Source organism: Lycium ferocissimum, chromosome 7, assembly GCF_029784015.1.
Source record: "Lycium ferocissimum isolate CSIRO_LF1 chromosome 7, AGI_CSIRO_Lferr_CH_V1, whole genome shotgun sequence".
NCBI classification, from domain to species: Eukaryota; Viridiplantae; Streptophyta; class Magnoliopsida; order Solanales; family Solanaceae; genus Lycium; species Lycium ferocissimum.
In genome coordinates this window covers 39842676-39860238 of record NC_081348.1, presented here as the reverse complement: position 1 = coordinate 39860238, position 17563 = coordinate 39842676, and the positions used below count along the sequence as shown (strand labels likewise).

General features: G+C 34.6%; 1 protein-coding gene and 1 long non-coding RNA gene across 6 annotated transcripts; both read left to right on the top strand.

Moving 5' to 3' along the window:
- The first annotated feature begins 3619 nt into the window (after nucleotides 1-3619).
- On the top strand, nucleotides 3620-11730 carry LOC132064972 (probable E3 ubiquitin-protein ligase ARI2). Of its 5 annotated transcripts, none has more exons than XR_009416670.1 (7): nucleotides 3620-3991; nucleotides 4603-4635; nucleotides 4734-5013; nucleotides 5377-5857; nucleotides 8906-9444; nucleotides 9527-9684; nucleotides 11214-11352. XR_009416670.1 is itself a non-coding variant. In XM_059458158.1 (7 exons), exons 1-6 carry the CDS (start codon nucleotides 3869-3871, stop codon nucleotides 9723-9725), a joined length of 1665 nt encoding a protein of 554 aa, XP_059314141.1. In that variant the 5' UTR covers nucleotides 3623-3868; the 3' UTR covers nucleotides 9726-9753; nucleotides 11214-11353. The 5 variants fall into 5 exon arrangements, 3 of the variants coding, with proteins under 3 accessions (XP_059314141.1, XP_059314142.1, XP_059314140.1); XR_009416671.1 differs by having other exon boundaries at nucleotides 11147-11285; XM_059458158.1 differs by having other exon boundaries at nucleotides 3623-3991; nucleotides 8906-9454; nucleotides 9527-9753; nucleotides 11214-11353.
- LOC132064973 (uncharacterized) lies at nucleotides 5864-8390 on the top strand. Its single transcript, XR_009416672.1, has 2 exons — nucleotides 5864-7591; nucleotides 7629-8390. It is a non-coding gene; the product is annotated as an uncharacterized LOC132064973 (long non-coding RNA).
- Nucleotides 11731-17563: the final 5833 nt, after the last annotated feature.

Genomic DNA, 17563 nt, shown 5'->3' with positions numbered 1-17563 from the left:
GAAAAAATGCAACTTATAATATTTTTTGTATACTTTTCAAACATTTATATTAATTTTAAAATATTGAATTAATTTAATCCAACTTTAACTCCGAAAATTAGTCAAGTGAAGTATAACAAATAAAAGTAAACGGAAGGTGTACAAAACAATCCTGAAATTGTTATTTTCGAAGTTAAAATTTCTACCAAAAGAAAATAAAATATTTTATTACGGTATTATAATCTCGATTGTAACCAAACCACCACTAAGGCTTTGTGAAATTAATAACGGAAAAGGCTCAAATATGCCATCGAACGATCGGAAATGGCTCATTTATGCCACACGTCAATAGTTTAGCTCATTTATGCCATCGAACTATCGGAAATGGTTCATTTATGCCACTCATCAATAGTTTGGCTCATTTATGCCATCACCCGTTACTAAAATGACTCATTCATGCCATTTTTCGTTGACGCTAGTTTTATAATACCATATATGAAACGTGACATCCAATTAAAGGTCGGTTGAACCCACAAGCTTTTGTTCAAACCTTATATTTGCTTTATGAAATTTGTGTAAAATGTATAAATTAGTAATTTAGAACCCAATAAGTTAAAGATTTGAATTCGAAACCCACATACCTCAAATTCTAGCTCCGCCTATGATTAGAGGTCTACGTCGTTTAATTAAACCAACCCAATTTTAAATCCCAAATTAATAAAAAATATCACCCATACACCCGACCCACTCACAACCACAATCTAGTTGGAGGTCACATTTCATATATGGTATTATAAAACCGGCGTCAATGAAAAATGACATGGATGAGTCATTTTGGTAACGGGAGATGACATAAATGAGCTAAACTATTGATGAGTGGCATAAATGAGCCTATATTTCAGAGTTTCCACGGAAAAGTCACGACCCAACCCCATGGGCCATGCGAGCCGGACACTCGTATACGAACCTCGTTAGATATATTCACAATGCCATATATCATCATAAACTCCGTTTCGAGGAGTCAACCGATCAAAGCATTAACACAAAACGCAAGCCGATGCCACTATATACGGAATACCTAAAACAAACCATATTGACACCGTCGAACAACACCTATATACAACCACACACATGTCGTACCTTAAGAGTAAAATGAAATACATTTTACAGCTCCCGCCGTACCTCCCTGATATGCATAAGTCTACATCAAAAAATCGTACCAAAATAATAGTGCTCCGAACAACGTGAGCCTCCAAAACAAACCGAGCGAAGTCCTAAGCGTAGGTCACCAAACCGAGTATCCGGCCCGGGTACGAAACGTTGTGCCCCCGAAGGTGAGCCGTACGAGATACGTACCGAGTATATAAAGCATGAAATATATATATACCGAATAAAAGATATATATATAACCAAAGATACCAATGCACTCGTACCTTACAAAACGAGAATCATGAAAATATATCATATGCCATACCCGGCCCATTGCGGTGTGAATAAAGTCATCATATACCATACCCGCCCATCACGGGACCTTTGGCACATAATCATATCATATATATATATATATATATATATATATATATATATATATATATATATATATATATATACGTACCCCGGCCCTCTAAAGGAGGGACTCGTGAACAATGCAAGAAATTGTACGAATAACCCGGCCCGGACTCCATGAAAGATATATTAACGGCATGCACGAGTGAACAACGTGCAACCATATGCAACTAAATCATCATCTGAGACTCAATAGAATAATTAGAATGAACTAACACTTGAGAATCAAAGACAACAGTCATGTCAAGTACCCCTCGAATATCACTATGGATTATATCAAATAGAACTTCAAGAATCATAGACACGTATCAGGACATAATGAAATAGCTTCTGGAAATCAAGAGCATTAGCCATCCTAGTGTCTCTAAGAATAGGAGCTTCTTTGGAGTTTATACATTCATCGTCTGTTTGTCTCACATAGATCATGCCAAAAAGAAAGAAAGGATAGCTTTACATACCTTTGACGCTTAATCCGTGATTCGATACGTATACGCTGCCCAAAGTACCTCAACCTATATTAAGACGTTAAGAACTATGGTTAAGCTACTGAAAGGCTTAAAACGTATTTTCAAGTTAGTAGCTTATTTTGTGAAACTTCGCGGCATTTCCCCTAATATTTAACAACCACCACCTAATCAACAAAACCAACAACAACGACAACAACCTAATAACCTCTCTTAATCCTTCTTCAACTCAAATCATCATCGTCTAAGATTATACACCAAACAAACTAACATACGCTTCGTATACGATACCTTGTACATTTCTTTCTTCCAAATTTGTGAGCCATATTAACAACAACACGACAACAACATCAACTACCAGTCATGTACAAGAAAACTACTTCAATATCATTTTAATAACAAGCTCAAAACAGTCCACCGAAACTACAACATCGAAAATACAATTTTCGACTTTACTTCGCAAATCACAAATACACGGAGAAGAGTATGATATCACCGTGAACAACAAGAACAACAACACATATACATACTCATAACTATATTTCCATCCCTTCAACACAACCAGATCATCCTCAAATACAATACAACAATAACGACAACACTAATCAAACTTAATCCACCATTATTAAATTAGAACAACCCCAACACGGCCCAAACAGAACCTTAACATTAACATATACAATTCCTTGCATCCAATTCCACTTAAGAGTTAATCTCTCAATTACAATATCATCTACTCCAATTACACCATAAGAAGAGGAAATCTTACCTTAATTTAATTAGGACAGGTCCTACAATCACTTGAACCAATTGCACCACTTCTTCTTCCTCTATTTAAATCCTAATGTTGCTGCCTCCCTTGAATGTTTAGAACACCTTTTGGGAATTTAATTTAATTTTTTTCCTTCAAAGCCCAAATGCGCGTAGCCGCCACGGTTGTCAAAAGCATAGTTTTTCTTCATTTCACGAAATGGTATTTGCGGTGCAGATGAAAACGTGATTAAATGAGTCATCAATTTATATATGCAACCAGCCACAATGACATGTGTCCCACTATGGCATGGACCAATCAGATTCGGCCATATTGTAGTGGGGTCCATTTAGTATACTAATTAACTTAATTAATCATTAATCCCCACTTAATAATCTAATCATGATTAATTAATCCCTAATCTCCACTAATATTTCTACACTAATTCAAATTTACAGCAAACCGTGCACTTATTAAAAATCGGGATTAAAAAGTGCTTGTCCTCTATCTCAAAAACTAATCTTGTCTCGAACTTACGTCGGTATTTTTTACGAATAATCCAACGACAAAAATACGGATATAACACTAACTATCGATTTGTCGACATCAATGTACCATTTGATAGTTGACAAGATATTTACCTTTTCCGAATTAATAACTACTAATATGGAGTACTATATTTGACAAACCAACAAGGTGGGGGGAAAGAAAAGAAAAGAGAAACTAGAACCAAATGTGGGATACTGACAATGTTTTCAACATCATCAAAACGCATCGTTTCATCAAAATCTTGCAGTTGAAGCTACTGCAACGACGTCGTATAAGTTTCATAATTCCCTACTCCAACTCGGATTCCCAGCCTCAACTCCACAACAGCTAAAAAACAAGTAAAAGCCCTTTTCCCCTTCACTAAGCAAAAAATTGACAAATTCTATACAAAACAACACACATTTTTCTCCTCTCACCGGGAAAAAACAAAAACATTTGCCCAATAAACCTCCGTTTTATATCTGATTCAAACTCTCACAATTGTCACTTCGATCCATCGATTTTTTGATTCATACATTTTTCTTCTTCATTTTCTTTTTTCTTCTTTTGTTGGTTTATAATGGAGGATTACGGGAGCAGCGATGAAGATATATATTCATCTGATCAAGACGACTCTTTTGATGGACTTGAGAATGATGAGACCGATTCTCAATGGGGCTCATCCACAGGAAATTCCTGCAAGGTGCTTTTAAATCCCTAGATTTTTATTTATCACCGTTTTTTTTTTAGTATAATTTTTTTGCTATTTGTGATGAACCTACAATTTTGATGATCACATATGTGATAGGTGTAATAATTAGATAATTTCAAACCTGGTTATTAAAAAAAAAAAAAAAATCAAACTTTTGAATTTTAGGTCAGGAAGTCTTAGTGTAATTCTCTTAATAGTTAGGGATTGGGGCATGGTTGATTGATTGGAGTTTAGGGTATCTACCAGGCTTTTGTTTATAGGTTTTAAGTTTTTGTAAATTTCTTTATCTAAACTGTCATGCTTTGATTATTTTTGAGCTGAGTGTCTGCCGGAAACAGCCTCTCTACCCCCACAAAGGTAAGGGTAAGGTCCGCTTACATCCTACCCTCCCTGACCCCACCTGTGGGATTACACTGGGTATGTTGTTTTTGTTGTTGTTGTCTTTATCTAAGCTGTGGTAAAGGAAGTGTCTTTAAAATTACCACCTTCAATTTAGGTGGTTTTTCTATGGATTTCAGTTGAATGCTTTGCCATTGTTGTTGCCTCCCTTTTTTTGCCCTCTCTTTGTAGGTTTTGTCTGATAATTTACACTTTTTTTACAGGTGATTACAAAGGAGTCTCTCTTGGTGGCACAGGTAAGAAGACTTGAACAGTTTTTCTTGACATTTGAGGCTTGTATGGTTAGTGTTTATGTTTAAACATGGATATCTGAGATGTTTCACATATGTGCTAGAGGGAAGATTTGAAGAGAGTGATGGAAATGCTCTCCCTAAGAGAACACCATGCAAGAACCTTGCTCATTCACTACCGTTGGGATGTCGTTAGGTTGCTTGCTATTCTTGTTGAAAAGGGAAGAAGTTGCTTATTTACTGAAGCAGGGGTACCTGATGTTGATGAAGTTGATTTTGGCTCATCTGTGTCTTCTTTGACTGTGACGTGCGATATATGCATAGAAGAGGTAGCAGGGAGTGTGGTCACTAAAATGGACTGTGGTCACTGCTTCTGCAATGACTGTGAGAACTAATTCTTTGAGTAGAACTAGTGCTTCTTTATTGATTCCACCAGAGTTCATTCTACTTCTTATAAACTTGTTCATCCTGAATTTTGGCCTTTCGGTTCTGTAATTAGCATAAAATGCAATTTTGTTTAGACTGTTTTTAGGATTTATAAGTTTTTTTTTTTTTTTTCCTATATCGAAGGGTGTGCTTTTTTTTATTTTTCAAATGGTGTTTACATTTGGTTTCCTTAAAACCTGTCTAACTATAGTAGTTCTATCGTTCTCTTTTTTTTGTTACACGCTAATCAAATTGTGAATATTTCTGCTACTTATTTTCATTTTTGTGCTGGAAAAACTAATTCTTATTTTATTTGTTTAGGTTGGACAGAGCATTTCATTGTGAAAATAAAGGAGGGGCAAAGTAAGAGAATAAGGTGCATGGCTCATAAATGCTTTGCTATTTGCGACGAAGCTGTTATCAGAAAGCTAGTTAGTAAAAGGCATCCTGATTTGGCAGAGAAATTTGATCGGTTTCTCCTTGAATCATACATTGAGGACAATAAAATGGTGAAATGGTGTCCAAGTATCCCTCATTGTGGGAATGCTATACGGGTAGAGACTGATGAATTTTGTGAAGTAGAATGTTCATGTGGTTTACAGTTCTGTTTCTGTTGCTTATCAGAAGCACATTCACCTTGTTCTTGCTTGATGTGGGAACTTTGGGCCAAGAAGTGCCGAGACGAATCAGAGACAGTTAATTGGATTACAGTTCACACTAAGCCTTGTCCAAAGTGTCACAAACCTGTTGAGAAGAACGGAGGTTGCAACTTAGTTAGCTGCATTTGTGGGCAAGCATTTTGGTGAGTTTATTCTTGATGTCTATTTGTGCCTAGATTTGTCACAACTGAAAGCTAATTCTGATGTTATTGATGAACAAACACTCTGGATACATGCCAGCACTGTTGGTGCCCCGTTTGTAGAGAACATGACTTGATAGTGCAACTTTTGTTTTACCGTAGACTGTTAGCAGCCTCCAGTAACTTTACGCACTAATCAGGCAAGACCAACTACACAAGCAAGAAGGCATCGACTGCGGCTTCCAATCCAACAAGCTATTAAAAAGCTTGAAAACCTGAGAGATTGAGATCCCTTTTGGAATTTTAGGATTAGGATCGGACTTGATCCAATACTTTTATTTATAACCGAGATGTCCCCGGACCAGTGGGGCATAATTCGAAACTCAGTGGATAATGGGCCGACTCCTCTGTCCTTCTCCACTTTGCCTTTTATCTGTGGCAAGGTTTGAACCGGTGACGTGTGCCTAACTCACACATCATGCGCTGCACTGTGCTCGTACACTAGACTAAAGCCTGGGGGTGATCCAAAATTTTGATCTAGTTTGAAGTTAACATAGATCTAGTTTAGCTTAAGTTATATTGATCTTTGTTTGGAAGAACTTGGATGCCTAGGACTTACTAACTTGTCTTTAATTAAGGTGCTTTTTTTGTTTGTTATAAAGTAAATAATTTTATTGATGAAGGGAGAAAAAAAACTCCAGTGTACTAGAAATATACCAAAAGTAGGGAACCTAATTTTGATTCTCTATGAAAGTCAACTACTCATCTATACAAGTAGGAATGTCGTCGGTGAACCACATAATACTAACACCTATGCCTTTGTGGTGGGTGCACCATACGAAGCTGATCCTCAAGTGTACAATGTCATTCTCAACCCCTTCGAATGCTCTCATATTCCTCTCTTTCCAAATCACCAACATCAGGGCTGGAGGGGCATCATCCTATGCCTCGAGTCTTCTCTTTCTTTTCCCGAAAGCCCATGGCACAACATCCCAGTCTGTAATTAAGGTTTCTTACACTAGAAATTCTAAACCTTACGATTATGTCATCGTGTTCTGTGCTTTACTAAGTCTGCATGGATTGCAGTGCGGGAAGTTATATGCCTTCTGAGACAGCTTTTCCTCCATGTGATCTTAGGTTTATTTTGTCCCATATTAATATCTCCAATGTATAATGGTGTCAGTGCTATGAGCTTGTGCATTTGGATGTCTATGTAATATATGACTAAATCATCTCAGGCGATCTTATCTCATTCCTCCGCATGTTTCTACTTACATTCTGTCAGATGTGATCATTTCTAGTGTTGTCTAATCTTGAAAGATTGCACATATATCTTAGTGCGTTCACATTACTATAACATTTATCCTATGGGTATGGTTTGTGATTTAGTGGCCAATAGTCACGCCTATTTACATTGCTGGTCTTACGTTACTAGGACTTGCTCTACACTAGGTATTCTACTATCACATAATGCTCCCTTAGCACCCTTCATTTCAAACATCTTAAATAATTGTATGCATTACATCAGTTATCATGATATCATTCCAAAAGATTGTGTCTAAATATCTCAATTGTTTACATTTTAGGCACTACAACGGTACAACCTTGTCTATTCTCACTTCAACCTCATTTTTGTTATATTGGCTAAACTTGAATGCTTATATTGTCTTACTTCTACCGTGTTGAGTTATATAATTGTCTTTATATGAACTGTGCCTCCCAAAGGGGTTTATGAAGGTTTTATGCTATTCCACCTTCACTTTAAAGTTTTGAGTTGGATGTTCAATTTCTCTTACTTGATGCGCATAATCACACTCTCATAAGTTTGCATTAAAGTCTATTTAGGAATCTCAAATTGGACTGGATACTTGTGTACGAGCTTGTTAAGTTACTCATAAATTTTGTAAGGACTTCTAAAGCGACTTGTAAAGGTCTTGACCTACTCTAATCATTGCCTAAAGTTTTGGTTATGATTCCGTCACATGCTTATCCTAAAGTGCTTTATATAGTTCAAGCTTGGTTGACTCCCTAGTTAATTTCATCAATCATGATATGTTCGCAAATAACATACCTTTGAACTAAGGTATACAAGTACTTGCTGAAGATAGATCCCTAGGCTTTAAACCTGGAGGCCACAAAATATATTATTTCATTTTCATTACATAACCAAGGAGAGCAGGTTGTTTTATTAGACTTTGGAGATAGTTAGAAGTATGAAATTTCATTCTTCTTTCTGTTCTGTATTGCTGGACATTGTAATCTGTTTGCATTGACAAGTTAAGGTGGTCTGTTGAAGCATTTAAATAAAAGAAAGGAGATAAGGTTGGTCAGAACTTGTGAAGCTGTTAGTACTGTTGGTGTGTTAATACCTGTACATTCTATAGGTTACAACATATTATGCTTGCTGGCATCTTATTTTAGTGCAAAATGTGCTATGTCTATTTTTAAAGATTTGAATGTAATTAGAAAATGTAGAGAAGTTTTTTAGCATTTGGGAACCCAAACTGTTGATTATTGGAATGAAATGGGTCAAAAATGGAGGAACATGAGTTGGAGGATTCATGAGCCAACTCTAGTTAGTCTGGGATTGACGTGTACTATTACTAATTGTTGTTTGAACTACAACATTTATTTATTATTGTTTGCACTAGATACTTTTATGATACTTATTTTTTATGTCGTTTTGATGAATTTTCTTTTCTTGTCATGTAATAAAAATAACGTTCTACACTTGTGTTAATTTCTTTTTTAAGTTTAAAAATATGTGAGAACTCATTGTCATTGATTTAGACGAAATTCTTAAGGCCTTTGACATATTTGTTCTTTAGTAATTTTGAAAATTATTCTTAAAGGTTCAACAACTCTTTCATAGGAAACAGGAGACTCTCGAAATTGAATTAGCAGCTACGACATTTAACTCGAGCTATATGATATAATTAGCAGCTACTCTTTCTTTGAGTGTTGTTTGACATTACTTACACCAGCACTGAAGGAAATTGCCTTCCCAGTTTAGTTGGTTGATCTTGTTATGTTTTTCTTTGTTTGCTGTAGTTGGCTATGTGGTGGAGCTACTGGCCGAGATCATACTTGGTCAAGTATCGCTGGTCACAGCTGTGGTCGTTATAAAGAAGATCAAGAGAAGAAGTCTGAACGGGCTAAGCGTGATCTCTATCGCTACATGCATTATCACAATCGTTATAAAGCTCATACGGATTCTTTTACACAGGAGTCTCGTCTGAGGGAGACTATAAAAGAAAAGGTGGCAAAACTGGAATCAAAGGATTCAAGATTGAGAGATTTTAGTTGGGTAACAAATGGACTTTACAGGCTTTTCAGATCAAGACGGGCTCTCTCGTTTTCATACCCATTTGCGTTTTATATGTTTGGTGATGACTTATTTAAAGATGAAATGACAAAAGAGGAAAAGGAAATAAAACAGCATTTATTTGAGGACCAGCAGCAACAGCTTGAGGAAAATGTTGAAAAGTTATCAAAAGCTTTTGAGGAGCCGTTTGATGAATACGAAGAGGCACAGATTATGGAAATGAGGATGCAAGTCTTGAATCTCTCTGTGGTAACTGATACACTATGTAAGAAGATGTAAGTAGGTGTCTGGATATCCTAAGTTATTGGTAGTTTTAGTGAGAAACTGATGGTAATGCTGATTTGCAGGTATGAATGCATCGAGAATGATTTATTGGGAGCTCTACAGTTCAGTAGTCATAATATAGCTCCATACCAGTCAAAGGGCATTGAGAGAGCAACAGAGCTTAATGGAGGCCGGAGCACCAAAGGAAACAACAATCAAAAAGCTCAGGACCAGACAAATGGTGAAGTTTCCATCCTCTCTCATGCCAGAGTACCTATGTAGATCAGTCATCTCTGCCTACTGGGGCGTGGTAGTTTGTTGTGTCCACCTCTACAATTCTGATTGCTTTTGCAAGTGATACAAGTAGTTTACATCATCTCATAGTTACCTCATCAGATTTGGTCGCAAAAAAATAATGTTACTGCATCATAGAACGGCAGTATGTTTTCTACTTGCTTGGGAATGCGTTACTTTAAGCGTTTTAGACATGCTATTATTCATAATGCTTTGCATCATCGTCATCTTCTTCTTCATTCATTTGAGCCGGTGGAGTGGCAAACTGTTTATGGAGAATTGTTTTCAATGAACCAGTTAATCCTAAGATAGAGCAGGTTGCCTTTCTTTAGTTGTCATCTTATAGAGGGGTGACATTCTATGTTGTTGCTGTTTAAGGCAGTGGGTGCTAGTTGGAGTAGTAATAGAGTTGGAGTTATGGAAAAATGGCCTTAGTCACAAGCCAATCTTGCTGAAGCAATTATGAGAAATTAGTATATGTCTAATTAAAAGAATTGCCGTGATTGGTAAATTTTATATTAACCCCCCCCCCCCCCCCCCCCCACCCAAAAAAAAAAAAGGGAATGTCATGATTGGTAGTTGCCCAAACTTTTTCTTTTCTCTTGAAGAGGAAGAAAGGTAATGGGCAGGAAGGCAGGAACTAAACCTATGGGCACCGGAACTACTGATAATGTCTTGATCATTTTATGTGATGAATTGTTTAAGCATTAGGCAACAGCTAGATCGTAATCTGCAATTTTGCAAAAATAATTTACTGTTCTAGTAACTTAATTGGTTAGTGGTAATTTTATTGGTTGATCCAGTTTCTAAGCAAGTTTTCTGGTTATGTTGCAATTTCACCCACCAATCATATGAGTTCAATATTATAATTTTGAACTGTCTGTGTTGAAAACGTCTCGTCTTATTTCATCCTAGCAGTAGCCCACAATGAAATTAACTCATATACTAACTTGTAATATTAATATCATATAAACAAATTTATGTTTTACCTTCAAGAACTATTTACTTTCTTATCTAATGTATCTTCATCAGTTGTTACCAAAAGAACACTTAAGAACCATGGTTTAAAGTTGCCATCCAATTCTACCTCCAAAGTTCCAAACATTAGCAGTCACTGTTTGCCATACAGCAGTTTTGACCTTTCATAGAAGAGCTCCGTGAAGGTTAATGAAGGCTATTTTACTAATCTTGTAGACTATCAGTGCTAGTTATGTGAAACTTGCCTATTTTCTTTAGATTTGTTTCCGTTCTTGCCTACGTTCCCTCTTCTCCCTTATTCCCTTTTGCAGGATATGTCTCCCCTCTTCTTCTTTTTTTTTCTTTTTTGGAGGGTTGGTTGGGATGTACTGTAACTGTTTATATCAATTTGTTTCCTTTATTTTCATTTTTTTCTTGTTTTGATAATGCAGGTTGTACATTATAACCAGAAAAAGAGTTAGTAATTGAACATTGTACTGCTTCTTGTACCTCTTGCAGGAGGTTCCATAGAATTGGTTCAGCCATCAGGTTCAGGGACTTCAGATGAGAGTGGATGTTCCTCAAGGAAGCGTGCAAGAAAGGATTCTGGTGGGGGCTTTTTCGATCTAAACTTGCCTGCTGAGCTCATTGATAGGAATTGACTCTTATTTAGTTGCTGATTATTTTGATATAACTGTACAGCTCTGAAAAATAGAAACAAAGCTACTCTCAGAGATATGAGATGATAGTTCAATGGGTGACGCATTTCATTGCGTCATCCTCTTTTGTTCTTGAAAATTTTTTAGATGCCTATTAGAGGACAAGAATTACCTTAAAAGGTCCTTAGTTTTTGTCCAGATTTCAAATGTATAGCCTCTATTTGGCTTGTTTGGGGTAGGTAGTTATGTATTTTTTTACTGGCCTGCCAGACCCTCCTGTGAGCTCCTCTCGTTGTGCACTTGGCAAAATGGGCATTGCTCCCCTGGAACTTTGGTTTCAAGTCAATTATGGAAACCTATTTGGTGAAATTTCTACATCAGTGTTGTTTACTGGTTCCTTTTCTTTCATCTTCTTATTCATGCAACTGTACCAGTTACTTTCTAGATTAGCTTACAAAAAAACAAGGTCTAAGTTGTACCTATGTTCTGATGGGATTCATGTAAGTAACATAAAAAGATATCTATTCCCAGATCTCAAGCATGATTTCTAAGCACTATTCCTCTGGAGATAAAGATTTCTGGCACCGTGAGTCGAAATATGGATCTTGCAGGTGAGTTTGAATTAATCTAACAATACCGTCTACGCATGTTGGCTGCTAGCCTAGCGCAACCTCCTTCCTTTATCTTGGTTTGGAACCTGCAATATGAGCAAATTCACAGAGACTGACTTTTATATTAATCTAACAATGTTGCAACTTTTCATAAATACATGAAAAACTTCTGATCATCTCTCATTACCCTTTAGATCATAAAGGGAACGTTGTAATACAACATGTGCTCTACATAATATCATAAGACAGAGGATGAAAAAAGGTATGGATATTAAGTTTCACCATATTAAAATCCTCCAAGAAAATTACAAAAAGGGTTTAATAGCAGTTCCAAAAGGAAATAATAGCAGCAGTTTGGGGGCAATGACATCACTTGGAGAGCCCTGAACTGGAAAGTGTTTAAAGGCATACATGTACAGGCGACTGAGATAATTAAACAGATAAAGATAGAAATTTGAGTAGATTAGACACATTTAGTTCATCAAAAAGAGCTCATAGATGTAGAGTTTTTTTTTTTTTTAAAAAAAGAACTGAAGTTGAATTCGTAACTAGATTTCCTTTGATTTGTTGGGGGCCTGATCTGCACAACACTCTGTTGTGGGATTAGAATCTCTTTAGGTGTATGCTTTTTTGTTTGTTAATGTTAATGTTTACAGTGTCACCAAAAAACTAACAAAAATTCTGGAATAATATTATTAAATGCTTTCACATCCTCACTATTAAAACACAAAATTATAAACCTAAATAACATCATAATTGTGCATCTAATCACATAGATATTCTAAAAGCCACATTGATAACATCAGAATGCACGAACTAAGCAAGTTTAGAAAACTCAAAATGATATTTTTCTAGCAAACACATCATGAATTTGAACTCAAACATATTCGCGTACTTCACTCTCAGTGCCAATGCTGCATCTGCTATTTCTATACCTGATTGAAAAGTTTGATGAGCAAAACAAAGACACAACGCTGCGGTCGTGTTGAAGCTTGAAAACTTGATTAAATATCAGATGGGGAGTTAAGATTTAAACTTTATGGATTTTAGGTTTGTACTAAAGTTAATGAGTTCGACATAACTCATAGATCTTATTTACATGGTACAATTCCTTGGCTATTTAACATAACATATGAAAAAGAGCCCTAATTTGCTACGCTCGATAATATATTTCTTATCTAAAACGGTACTCTTGGTACAACCGAACTCCTTAGGCATTCTGAATTTGTGAATAACTTAAAACTCGGCGAATTTGAAGTCCTATTGCTGCCTGGAATCTGGATTCTCACGTCTCATATATTTCATGCACGCGTCTAGGTCCTAACAGACTGGGTTTTCCAACTAGAATTTAAGTTCTACCCAATGACAATATATAAAATATTTATATAGTTAGGTCAGTAATAAGATAATAATTTGTAAATTTTGATTGCTTGATTAAAATAATTATAATTAACCTGTTCTCATATTTTAAAATTTATTGATAGTATATAACATATGACTTGAAATCTCAATATTACAAAGCGGCTTATGTTGGACTTGCCTCTGGAAATCTTGCCCCTTCATTTAATTTTTTAGCAGCACATGCAACATTTTTTGTTAAAATTTCCAGAAAGTCTTTAGAAAGTTCTTTCCTGTGTCTTTTCTAGATTCACACAATTGCAAAGAGATGGCTGCAGCAGTGTACATTTATCTATGTATTTTCCTAAAATCTGTACACTCGTTATTGTATTCTTATCTTTATCTAAAGGGCTATGTTACGAAAGAAACAAAATACTACGAAATATTTTATCAGCTATAGTTTCGAGAAAAGCAGAATTAAAATTTGGTACTGATTGATCATATTTCTTTATCTACCCTCAGATTCCTTCTCTTTTATTAATTTATTTTCCCTTCTCTTTTCAGTTCTTGCAACTAGAATTGCGCTGGACAAAATGTATTATTGATGTCCCAACTTCCCATAGTCCATTTTTTAATAGATTCAACACTCAAACCTTCGGTGTAAATACTCGCTTGGACTCGATATTTATATCAAAGTAAGCAATTTAATTTTAACAACTAAAAGTTTGAATGTGAAAACATATTACTCCCTTAATTATGTTTAAGTGAGAAATGCGTGTATGAAAGATAGCCGACACATATTACATTTCCTTTGCGGATGTTTTTCTATTTGTTTGTTGAGTTTAACATCTATATATATACTGCAGTGTTGATTTTTTTTTTCTTCACGTTGTTAGATCACTTATTTTTTTTCTTCACGTTGTTAGATCACTTAAAATATAAGTACAAATGAATGAAATTAGTAATCTGAAAAATGATTAAAATAGGTAATTTTACTACAACATATTAGATTTTCTTACTCTATCCTAGATTTCTGTGTTTTCACTTCCAATGAGGACTGCAAAAAATAAAAAACAAAAAAGAACTTGTGTTACAGAAATCTATACAGCCTTTCTTTCTTCTATGCCTTTTCTTATTATTGTGGCACTAATCCTAATGTGCTTGGAGTTTACAGAATCAGCGTTAAGTGTGGCATCATATGAGATGATCATTAATGAAGCTCTATTATCTATATACTTATGTTTTTAATTGGTCTGCGAGCATGTCTGTCAGTTCCTTTGGAAATTGTTGGTTTTTTTTTTTAAATTTAATTGTTGGCACTTGCCGGCCTTACCAAGACTTAGGGTTTTTTCTTGGATTTCTATGAGGAAAATAATAATGTACGTAATGCTCCGTTTCTTGGATTCTTTTCATTAATTAAAATAATATGGATTACCTTTCCCCGCCCTACCCCTAAACTTATTTAAAACGGAATAAAAAACCTTCGATGTGGCAAAGAGAGTGTGTTTACTCTCTTTGAGAGAGCGAGAAACATTGATTTTTTTTTTTTTCAAGCATTTTCTTAAAAATTTGAAAATAATCTAGTCTTCCACATTTAGTTTTAAAAACGGGTTTTCCACATGTTAAGAAAATAATTAATTTTTCAAAATTTTATAAAAATTCAGCTTTTTTTCACATTTTGGCAAGAAAACATTTTTGATTTTATTTGAAAAATAAAAGTGTCCTAAGAAAATGAAATCAAGATTTTTTAAGACATTTTAAAAAATAATCAAGTTTTCCATATTTTTAACAAATCCATTTTTTCATATTTAAAAAAAAAAAAATCATTTTTCAGCTTTTTTCTTTCTTTTTAAAAACGGGTTTTAAAAAAAAAACAAATTTTCAATTTTTTTTTTAAAAGGGTTTTTCCTTTTTTAAAAGAAATGGCTTTTTAATCCATGTTTTTAGTTTTTTTTTATTTTTTAAATGGGTTTAAAAAAAAATCAAATTTTCAAATTAAAAAAAAAGACGGGTTTTAAAACTCATTTTTTTTAAAATATGGATTAATTATTTAGTTTTAAATAATTCGTTTTCGGGTATAGTTCCTTATCCCATTAAAATAATATGGATTTTGCTAAATAGGTTTTTCGTTTTATAATTAGTTGGCAAGTTCTTCCTGTCCCAAACATCAGTCGGTTTTAGAAATTAGTAGAGTGTTAATTAAGTAAAATGTTTTAAAGAAAGATAACAGATTAATTATTTAGATAAATACTCATATTCTTATGATCAAGGTAATTGAATACCTTTCCTAAGGGATAATATGGACTGGAGATTGTATTGACTTGTATACTCAAAAGTTTTTTCTAACAAAATATAGAAGAAACTTTGTAAGTATGATATACCAGTTTGGCTTCTATAATTAATAATGAAAGGTAAAATTCCTCAATTTTCCTAAAGAGACAAACTATTTACTTTTATTAGATTGAAATGTGCCTCAATAATTAAAGCGATACATACAAATTATTCATAACACTGACAGAGGCGGAGCCAGGATTTAAAGCTATGGGTTCGGGATTCTAGTTATTTTAAATTAATGGGTTCTAAACTAAATAATTTATATATATTTAATGAATTTCTTAACAAAAATACAAGATTTCAACTAACGCTATTGGGTTCGGCCGAACCCGCATGCTCTACACTAGCTCCGCCCCTGATCACTGATCGTAACTAGTATTTCGTTTGTTCCAATTTATGTGGCGTTTTTTCTCTTTTAATCAATTCAAAAAAGATGACATAAAAAAAAGAAGTGTTAAACCTTTTTAAAAGCTGCATTATCAACGGTAGAAAATAGTTTAACCGATCCAAATTCTATAAAATGTTACACAGTAATTTCACATCGGTAAAAAGACCTTTTCTTACCGATGATTTGATTAATTGCGCCTCTTGACAAAGCCAGAAAAGGACATGTAAATCTTAAACACACAGATCTGTCGTCTTTCTCCGTTTGTCTTACAAAAGATCTATTTTGCATGCACTTACATTTTAAAATTTTATACTATTAATATAATTTTAGTTTATTATACTAGGTTATCTGTCTTATTTTTAAAATTATTAAATATTTATTATTAACTACTCCTATTAGATATACTTATCTTTTAAGTATCTTATACCAAATTAAATGACATCCCCTTCCGATCCTCGATGACCCGTAACATTTGTCACCACTTCCACTGGGGCTGAAAAATAAACCCCACAACTCAAAACAGCGAAGAACAAATAAAATTTACAAGGAGGCAGGCACTGTTCTCAGCATATCGTAAAAAAAATAAAAAATACCATCATAATAACGGAAAAGAACTCTACATACTAGATTTTTTTTTTTACCTTATTTCTAGAACGAATATAAATATTTGTGCGATTAGGCTCAACAGACTGCAAGCATAATATATACCATCATTGGAGAGACCTTAACCACGTATTAATCCATAATTGAAGAATGAAGCGACGAAGAAAGTCTATCTCTTTTGGATGATCATTTCCATTCTCCACTGTAACTGAAAGTATTTGAAGCAGCACAGAACCAGAGAAACTCAATTGTGCATCGGGCAAAGTCAGCCAATCAGTCACACGTGGTGTTGGTCATCTCTGGACCAAGAAAGTTTCACCCCTTTTATTAGGGAATGTTAACTTTAATCAAACAATGTTGTCTTTTCTCTTTCAATTTTGGTCATTACTATGCAGCTTTTAGAAAGAATGTCGTCTTTTTCCTCTTTCAATTTTGGTCATGACTATTGAGTAATGAAGCAAAATGCACATATTTCCATAAAAAAGTAGGGAACTAAACTTACTGCCTGTTGAGCTGTTACTCACAAGAGCTGCACCCCTTTTGGTCGTGTTACTAATTAACAACATATTTTTTAAAAGTTTTAACCATATATTCCAATATCTAGGTTCACTAATTTGGATTCGGGCTCATATTTGCGCATAAGATCAATAGAGGAAGAAATGTTCCCAAGTACCCAAAGTTTCTTCATTCCTAAAGTTCAAATTTGTGACTTCTAATTAAGGATTAAAGAATCATATTCATCTCGTCACATATTTTATAATTACAACATAAAATTATACTAATGGGAAAGGGAAGATCAGAAAATACTAGAGTGGTCATTTCAATTCCTCACATACTTTTTGGCATTTGCTTTGACCTTCACCTTTCAGCCCTTTTGAGGAGATAACCCCTTATTCTCTTGTTAGTGCATCAATCTCCTTAAAGTCTAAAGCCCAC

Bases quoted from the DNA above. Each gene is read 5' to 3' on its own strand.
- LOC132064972 (XM_059458157.1), top strand. From the start codon at position 3,869: ATGGAGGATTACGGGAGCAGCGATGAAGATATATATTCATCTGATCAA. The intron at 4,636-4,733 runs GTAAGAAGACTT...CATATGTGCTAG, and splicing joins AGTCTCTCTTGGTGGCACAG to AGGGAAGATTTGAAGAGAGT. The intron at 9,685-11,213 runs GTGAAGTTTCCA...TACCTCTTGCAG, and splicing joins AGCTCAGGACCAGACAAATG to GAGGTTCCATAGAATTGGTT.